General features: G+C 34.2%; 1 protein-coding gene across 2 annotated transcripts; it reads right to left on the reverse strand.

The window, feature by feature from the left end:
• Positions 1-2,547: 2,547 nt before the first annotated feature.
• Positions 2,548-8,306, reverse strand: LOC119615100 (calcium-dependent secretion activator-like). Of its 2 annotated transcripts, none has more exons than XM_037971173.1 (3): positions 8,248-8,306; positions 7,597-7,704; positions 2,548-7,373 (listed from the first exon to the last, which is right to left on the reverse strand). In XM_037971173.1, the coding sequence occupies exon 3, from the start codon at positions 7,229-7,231 to the stop codon at positions 3,026-3,028; it is 4,206 nt and encodes a 1,401-aa protein (XP_037827101.1). In that variant the 5' UTR covers positions 7,232-7,373; positions 7,597-7,704; positions 8,248-8,306; the 3' UTR covers positions 2,548-3,025. The 2 variants fall into 2 exon arrangements, with proteins under 2 accessions (XP_037827101.1, XP_037827099.1); XM_037971171.1 differs by lacking the exon at positions 8,248-8,306 and adding an exon at positions 7,987-8,046.
• Positions 8,307-9,945: the final 1,639 nt, after the last annotated feature.

A 9,945-nucleotide genomic window follows, 5' to 3' on the forward strand; every position in this document is an offset into this window, starting at 1 on the left:
CACTCTCATCAAACTTCATCGGTTTAGCTCGAACATAACGAAGCTAGTTTCACTAGAAAATCCTTTCGTATACGTCCGCGGAATTTATAGCAACCTAAATAAATGGAATACCGATGCAAAATCGCATGGTTGAAGCATTAAGTGTAGAATCAATGCTTAAAGTTGAATGACGTACCAAATACTTAAACTTAAATCCTCTAAAGGCGTAGAATTTGGTAAATGTTTTCCTACGACTTTAATTGACTTTTGGATAAGAGATCATTGACGCTACGGGCATAAATGAATTCGATTTAAAAATAACCAATAGAATTTTGAGTGGGCGAAATTTATGAATAAAACGAGTATTTTAGGTACTGGCGATTGTGATCTAGAAGATTTTTCACACATCATTTTTGAATGCCATAAAGAAATAATTTCCAAATTATTGGAAGACAAGGTCTGAACGAATTCATACAAAAGAATAGTTTAAATGATATATTTGGCATATCAACTTTTTGATGGCTATTGAAATTGCTTTATTAAGGCTATGGACATAACTTTATATTCGGTTATGCCGAATCTTAAATACCCTTCATATAAAAGCTAGTTTTTTATTAGCACGTCGACTAGTTATACATTTATGTACAATTTATAATTTTTGAAAACTTAAATAAAAAAACTAACCTTAAGTTAGTTTTAAGTTAACTCAAAATCCTGCTGGGCCGTTTTTGAGTATTTTCCGATTATTATACCCTTCACCTTCGTGAGAAGGGTATATATAAGTTTGTCATTCCGTTTGTAATTTCTATAATATAATTTTCCGACCCTATAAAGTATATATGTTCTGGATCCTTATAGATAGCGGAATCGATTTAGCCATATCTGTCTGTGTGTATGTTGAAATCAGTTTTCAGAATACCCCAGATATCTGCGAGATCCGAATCTTCCATAATTCTATCAGTACCATCGGGAAGAACACTATTTAAAATCAGCAAAATCGGTCCATAAATACCGGAGATATGAACAAAATCCGAGACAAAAATTTAGACAGAAACTGCAAACAAACAACAACAACACATATAATCATACGGTAAATTTTTTATTGTACTTGTTTATTAAAACAAAGCTAAGCATGACGTCACGTTACTTTTTCGTTCTTCAAAAGGTACTTTTTGAATTTTCTATAATATTGAACCTAGAGACATTAAATTAAGTATCTAGGGCCCGGATTAGGTGAGAAACAATAAAAGGAGACTTTTTGGTACTTTTTCGTTCTTAAAAAAGGTACTTATTGAATTTCCCATAATATTGACCCTAGAAACATAAAATTAAGTATGAAGGGCCTGGATTAGGTGGGAACCTATAAAGGGGATTTTTTTGTACTTTTTCGTTCTTCAGAAGGTACTTTTTGAATTTTCTATAATAATGAACCTATAGACATAAATTTAAAAAAGGTACTTTTTGAATTTCCTATAATATTGACCCTAGAAACATGAAATTAAGTATGAAGGGCCTGGATTAGGTGAGAACCTATAAAAGAGGACATTTTGGTACTTTTTCATTCTCCAAAAAGGTACTTTTCTATGATATTGAACCTAGAAACATGAAATTAAGTATTTATAGTGGGAACATGTAAAAAGGGACTTTTTCGTAATTTTAAGTTAATACAAATTTTTCAACTTTTTTGTTCTATGAATGGTACACTTTTTGGTTTTTATGCACATACGCAACACCCTGGTTGATCGAAAATCTATAAAAGGGGACTTTCTGATACTTTTTCTTTTTACAACTTGTATTTTTTGTAATAATCTTTTGAACCGGCTATTCCGGCTATTCATTATGGTGAATATAGAGCTCTTACTTGTTTTTTAATATTTTAAGTCAATTAACTCAATTTCTGTCGACATAAATGTTTACAATGGCTCAAAACTGGTGTCGGCAACGACTTTCATAATAGCTGTATTTACCCATATTTAACTATTTCATTTTAATTCACTCTAAAGTGAAGCACTCTACCACTGTGAACGCAGCTTTAATGCCGATTCTCACAGGAAATTGAAACAAAATAAATTTTTGAATCCCTGAAATAAGTAAAACAAATAGTGGATACAATAAGAAAAATAGTAAGTTTATATTTATTAGAACATAATTTATACAATATAATAATTAAATGCAAAAATGTATATATGTATGAAATATCTTCAGCATTTAAAGCGTCTCAACAACAAATCTTCTCAATACTCTGTAAGTCCTTTAAGTAAAAGTTGCAGTAAAAAGACCGGAAGTGTTTTGATTGTTGGGTGAAGACTGTTGATCTAAATGTTAGGCGATGGGAGGTACGTTAAGAAAAAGCTATGCTACAATAAAACAATATAAAAAGTTGGAAAATATTTGATATATGATAATGTCAATGACATCATATCAAACATTTTCTTACTTTTTTTCCTTTATTCTCAATTTAACAAAAAACCATTAATATTTGTTGTGGTGTTATTTTTTACTGTATATATTTTAAAGTTTTTTTATGGAATAAGCATTTTTTATTTAATCTTTGGTATAATTTTTAATTAAATATTAGTTATGTATATATAATATTTTGACGTTTCTTTCAAATGTATGTAAGTAATTTGCCTAGTAAAAATTAATTATTTCTACTGCTACATCTGCCACCAAAATGCAATACATATTATTAATTTTTTTTTGTTTGTTTTGCTATTTTGTTTTTGTAATTAAGTATATTAATATAATTAATAATTTTAATAATAATATTTAATATATATATTTAATATAATGTTAGATATAATTAAAATTTAAATTTTTGGTATCTATTCGTTAATATATTGTTCCATAAATGTGCCTATATTTTGTTGTTTGTTGTTGATGTTGTTGTTGTTAATATAATAACTGAAGCTATTAGAGGAGAATTGGGGGTAGGGGAGAGAAAGATATATAGATAAAGAGATCATCTGCAGCTCCACTATTATCAGCATGACGAAGACAAAAAAGACGACGACCAACATCATCATAACCACCAGCAATATATGCATTAGAACCAACCACCACTACCAAGTTTTGAGCTCAATCCACCAATACCTTTACCGAGGAGATTTCCGACGCGTCCGGCCACAACGTTGGTAACTGCTGCTGCCTGAGCCGAAACTAGATTCGGCTGAGGCATTCTAACGCGTGGCGTAGCGGTTTCCTCTTCGGCACCCTCCTCTTCAATGCCGTCGAGTTCTCTACCATCCTCGGCAGTTTCATCGCCTTCTGCAACATCAGGCATGGTTAGAGCACAAGTGGCTTCCTCTGTAGCCATACGCGTGGCAACAGTTTGATATGCTTTGGAATTAAGCTTTTCCTCAAGCATACCTTGCAGCTCAAAGTCCGAATAGATTTTCTTTACAATGTGTGAAAGCGCCTGCACCTGAGCATAGTGGAGTGAGTGATCCAAACGCTCAGAAAGCCAATTGCAAAGCATATTAACTTGCTGTGTATACCATTGTTCAAAGAAATTCAATGACCATAGATCATCGCCGATCTTTCCTCGAATCTGCTCCATGTTGTTGCGGAAGAATATTACATAGCCTTGACCTAAATCTTTACCTGAACTGGAGACATTTGTGAAGCTAAGTATGGAACCGATCAAGCTACCTTCATCATATCGAGCCAATTTAGACAAAGTCGACTCTAGCACTGACATAAGTTTACCAATTAGGCCTTGTGTCATGGCTACATTCGCTTTATCAAGTTGATCGTCAATTTTTGCATGAAATTTGTACAAATCAATTCCGTCTATGGTGGTTAATTTAAAGCTTTGATTTTTTGCGTTTAATATCACATTTACCATGGCGCACATTTCTGATGGCACAATATAATCGGTTGAAGAAATGAATGCGATATTTTTCTTTAGCCACGATTGGAATGATGCATCTGTTCGCGCAATGCACTGCTCTATCATTTCGGATGCCATCATTTTCAGACGTTGCTCTAAGTGTTGGCGGAATTCGGGTTCAGGCCAATGAAGATCACGTATAAAAGATTGTAAGGCATCAAGTTTCCAAAACAGATCTTCCGATGTAGCACAACCATTGCCTTTGCTCTCCCAGCGTTCTTTTTCGAAGCCTTTATTGATGGATTGAGCTATTGAGGATTCCATTAGGTCTACGTAGCGTACAACTAATGGGGCGAATGTGTCTCGTAGATGCTGGTGGAAACGACCATTGCGGAGATTATCGTCGGCTCGAAGATAATCGTTGAGAATTTGAAAGAGGGGAAACGAATCCCATGTATCAGGTGGCTGTTCGGATAAAACTCGGTCCATATCAACAGCAAAGAGGGACCAAAATATTTCGGCATGTTCTACCAACAAATCGCTGAACCAAGCAAAAGCTTCAGCATAATGTTCTTCATTCTGCTGCTGTAAATCAACGCACAGTTCTGCTAGATGTATCAAATCTTCTAGTTTTCTCGCAGGAGGCACTGCAACTTCGCCGCGCAAGTCCTCTTCGATTTTTGCTTCGGATGATAGACGAGTATAATTCACCAACGCGGCAGATTCTAAACTCTTCTTAATCATTTGACGAACTTCTTCTGGTGGCACGGGTGTAACAATGTCTTTCATAAGAACACGTTCTAGTAGAGATAATGTTGCCTTGAGAGCACCTTCAGGGCGGCCAAATGGAAAGCAAAACCTAAAATTGGTTATTTGATATTCTAGCAAAACTCTTAAGCGTTCTTTGATCTCGGTAAACTTTTCTTTTTCTTCGTGGGTAATACTACCAACGCCGTCGGGGCGATTACCGTGTACGTGGCTGGCACAAAAGGCGAATGAATAATGTATGAGTGTTGGATCGATCATGAAATCTTTTTCGGCACGATCTAACAAATCTGAGAGGTAACAAAGATGTCTATAGCAGCCACGAACACCATAACGGGCGCAATATTCATCCAATACAAACACCTGTCCGGGACTAAACCAACCGAGGGAAGCGTATTGATCATTAAGGCGATATTCTAGAGCGAGATTTTGCAGCATTTTGAAGAACACAGCATGATCTAAAGTACATGGATCGGCGCTAATGTAATCTTCCATGCCGTGTTTGCGTGCCTTGTCCGCATCACCTTGAATCTTCGATATGGCCGAGTTTTTATCCTGAGTAACTGGCGGCGTGGGTTTGTGGGATTGGCCTGTGGCACGATACATGGCCATCACCCATAAACTGCATTCATTTTCATCATCGCATGCAAAAGCGATGCTGTCGCCTTCTCTCACAGCATTAAAGAAAAAACGTCCGCCATTTAAATCGGTGCCAAACATTAAACTTGCACTAGCACCTTCGATATAATCAACCGTATAACCATCTAACTGCATCATTTCCGATGGTTCGGATTTCTTCTCTTTGTAACTACACATGGCGAAGGTGTATTGAGACACTTGAACTAGTACAAAATAACGTTTTTTCCACTTTTTCCACACCGATTTTCCAATGGCGTATAAATAACCACAGTGCTTCATATTAGGTGGTTTTTCTAGACGGCATGCAATTTTAATACGCAAATCTTGATCAGGCAAATTCTTCGGCACAGTCATGCGATGCCATTCGGGAGTTTTGGATGATAATGGTGTAGGTTTAATTATCACCTTGCCCAGTTCTTTATCTTCTAAAGCAAGCATGCCGGGATTTTCGGTGTATAGCTTAACTTTTACTACAGGCAAAGGATGAGTCGTTGTAAAATCACCTTGTGTGTCCCACATGGGTTTAGAGGCCTCAGCTTGATCTGTTTGCAATTTTTCGCCATTTTCAACCTCCATAGTGCAGTAGACAATTCGATTCTGGGCTAACGATTTCAGCCCTTTAACTTCCATCACAATTACTTCTAACTGGAATGTCAACACTACATCTAATTTAGAGAGTTGAGTAATGCCCTCCTCAGAGTCACCTTCTAGTTTCGAGAGAGATCCATGAGAACGTAAGATCATTTTTAGAAACGAAGGAGTACTATGATTGTAACGCTTTAGCTTTTGTAAGCCGTATTTACTGTCCATGTTACCTTTGGTAACTGGCAACGATTCTAGATTTGCCATTAATAAATTTATTGATGATTTTAGTTCTTCAATATAAAGAGATTCCATTTCTTTTAAGACAAATTTTGGCATAAGTTTGCGATTTTTCTCCATCTCGTTTACCCGCTGCATACGACCATCCAACTCACGTCTTATGGCAGCCGCCTGCTCATCGGCTGAATCAAGCATTAAGGCATTGAATAAGATTTGGTGTTCGAATTTCTTTACACTAAGTATCTGCTGGAACATATCGTACAACTGCTCTTTGGAAAGTATCAGCTCACTATTTAATGATTGTTGCAAACGAGCTGGCTTCTTCGAGTCCTCCTCCCCAGTACCTTTAAGTATCACATCGAATTTTGCCATCCAGGAAGTAAGCACAGTGTCTTTGCTGAGACCGTCGATTTCAGGCAAAGAACGAACACGTTTCTCAATGTTTTTGCGAAAAACTTCGGTGAAGTCTTGCATCGAACATGAACCCTGTTGAACCATTTTCAAAATACGATCTGATTTCAGAAAAACATCATGATAGCTTTGTACTGCATTACGAAACGCTTCGTCAGCCATGATTTGTGTTTCTCCCTTAAGAAAAGCTTGAAATCGCTGAGTAATGGCATCCAGCTGCGTTTTGTTAACTTTGGGTTGTCTTTTCGTCATGTCGGTAGGTTGTTTAGCATTAAACGGATATGATATGCAACGAGAAACGAATACATACAGTTGGATGCGTTTCTTACGCTCCTCCTCTTCAATACCCTGTTTTGGCTGACTAGCACCCGATTCATATTTATCACTTGCTACTGAAGGCGACGGTGATATCGGCCGCGACAATGAATTTCCTCTAGATGAAGAACCAGCACTTTGATTTAGGGTTTCCTGCGATATGCTACCTGCTCCAGCTACAGAATCATTTGCGGTCAGTTCATTTTTACTCGACACACTACTTGCGGCCACCGGGGCAATAGTTTTTTCACTATCTGTAGGCCCACTTGAAACAGAGCTACCAGCGGCTTTGTGCGGGATATCACCATTTTGTCGTGCTGCTCCAGTGCTTGTTTTAGTGCTTGAATCTACAGCAGTTATAACGGCTTTTGGTTTAGCTAACGTACTTCCGCCCAAACGTCCCTTGGGTGGTGCTTGAGGTGTGGATTCATCATCACCCTCTTCTTCACTGGAGCTGGGATCAATCATATCTGTGGGCTTTTACTATACTTTTAGAGTTGTTGTTTGCTGTTGTTGCTATTAAAGTCACGTTCAAACCCTAAATAGTTCTGCAGCGATAACGTGTGCTCAGCAGTGTGACGACAAATCAGACAGCACGCAGTATATGTAACTGTAACACGAATACATACATTATTATTTTTATTTTTTCTACTATCAATTCAAGGCAAAAAGTAAATTTTAAATTTACATTTTGCATTTAAATAAAACTGATTAATTAAATTCTTAAGTACTATTTTTAAATACAGGTCTAATTTCTTGATTTCTTTTTGAAGAATTTTTAATTCGTTTTTTTTTTGCTGTAGTTTTTTACCAAATTTTTCGGCCGTACGTACTTGTTAGTTAGTGTGTGTGTTGTCCTGGTTTACTGATATTTTCCAACTTATTCACATTGATTAAGGGTGTGAATGTAATCAGTAGTTGTAGTTGTTGTTGTGAATAAACTGTTAATTTTTCGCCATCACATGAAAAACAAAAAAAAAAAAAAAAAAAATAATAAAACGATTATTCGTATACTTTAACAAGGATGACACGGATTTAGCAGGGTTGTATTATCATCAAATAAAAATTTTATAAATTTTCACTTATTACATTAAAATATGTATATTATTATGTAAAAACGAAATAAAAACTTTTTTAATAAATTGTTTTTATTTTCTAAATTGTTATTTGTAACAATTTTAGTGTTAGAAAATTAAATTTCCATGCTACACAAAATTACATACTTATTTTATTGTTATATATACATTTGATTTTTTTTTAAATTTATTTAAGTAAATCGAATTATTTTTAATTAATTTTTACATTTTCAATTTGTACATATTTTATTATTATTTAACACATTATTTTTTATTGTTTAATGTAGTTTCACCAACAAAATATTAAATATTTAATGTAATATTGATTTTCCGTAAACACAATTATTTTATATTAAACTGTATAACCCCCTTTCAGCAGGGTAGATTTGTGTATGAAACATTTCATACTTTTGTACGCAAAACAGTATTCAACTCATGAGTGTTTTATCATTCTTTCTTCTTTGGTTTTTTTCTCCAATCCACATAGTTGTTAACGCAATGTGACTTTTAACGGTAACCGTTCTGACAAGTTGTATTGATTTTATTTTCACAAGTAACCACTTCAAACAAAATTAACCCCTAAAAATATATGACAAACCGTTATTTCTACGCATATACTGCTGTCCGTATTTTAACATTGTGTGTTAATGAAAGAGCTCTATCGAAATACTAGTATTTTACATAATGTTATTGTTTACACTACTGAAAATTAACACATAGCAGGGATGGGAAATTTAGCAAAATTGTAGTTTTTATATTTATCATCAAATAAGATGTAGTAACACATCATAAAATCTGCGGGAGGTTCGTAAAAAATGTATGTGTGATTACAAAAGTATATATTTTTATTTCTCGGAAAAACAATCGAAATTATTAAATAGAGTCCGACGAACCCGCACCTTGTTCGGGTTTCAAAGTTTGGTGAACACGAACTTTTTGCTATTAAATGAAAAAATGGATTTATGATTAAAAAAATAACAAATTTGTAACATTTAAAACCTAAATATAAGAACAACAGGTAGATTTTTGGTTGAGGGTCTTTAATGGGGATTTCTGTCAATTATGGACTAATTTCGAATTTCAGAGAGTGACAAATTCCTAAAAACAAACCGTTACATTTATTTCACATTCTTAATAAAAAAAAAACAGCACCAAAAAGGCGGAATAGTTTGTTATGATTTCAACAAATACACAATTTTAAAGTTTGTTATAAATAAGCAAAATTGTATGAAATTGTACTTGAGGGACTGAAAAAGTAGTTTGTTTTTCCGAGGATTCGTTATAAGATATGTTTTTGTATGAACATAGTTATAAAAATGTAGGGACTTGAGAATAATAACCGAGACTTCGTTATAACAGAGTTTCTTCTAAGCGAGTTTGACTGTAATATTTTTAAGCCTGTTATGAACGGTAAAATCATTTTCTTAAGCGGACCTTATATGGAGGCCATGTTCAAATGCAAACCGATTTTGTCCATTTTCAAACTGCAATATTTACGGAAATTGTCACTTTACCTTCTCCCGTTTAGGTCCTGCCGTGCTTCAAGAGACAGTCAGACAGACATGTCCAGATCGTTTTTGAATAAGAACCTAACCCTTTAAGGATAAAATATGTGTTATTTTTTGAGCAAAAATAAGTTATTTTTTACTTTTATTTTATTATAAATAAAAGTAATCTTTTGATTTTTATTTTTTCGAGCAGGAATAAAAAATAACTTTTATTTTTGATAAAAAAAAATAAAATTAAAAAAAAAACAACTTTTATTTCTGGTCGAAAAAATAAAAGTCAAAAAAACTTTTATTTCTGCTTAAAAAAAATAATAATAATAAAAATCAAAAATTTAAAAAGTATTCACTCGTACTCGTTCCCTAACGTTCGGTCTTTAAGGTGAAGGGTAAAAATAAAGAATTTAAATAAAAATAGTTCTCGTGAATATGAGTTGTATAACGAGAGAAATAAACAAAATAGTATTACGAATACAAAAATTTCCTACACTGTTAGATAATCCCGATTTTTCAAATATTTGCTTTCAGAATCCCGGATTCCGTTTTATTTAAAATAGCTGATAATTTAAAAATAACTGAAAACATAGCCGGCTTAGAATAT

The sequence above is a fragment of the Lucilia sericata genome, unplaced genomic scaffold (assembly GCF_015586225.1).
Source record: "Lucilia sericata isolate MDLA Ls3-8-SP2 unplaced genomic scaffold, ASM1558622v1 Contig004094F_arrow, whole genome shotgun sequence".
In the NCBI taxonomy this organism is placed as follows: domain Eukaryota; kingdom Metazoa; phylum Arthropoda; class Insecta; order Diptera; family Calliphoridae; genus Lucilia; species Lucilia sericata.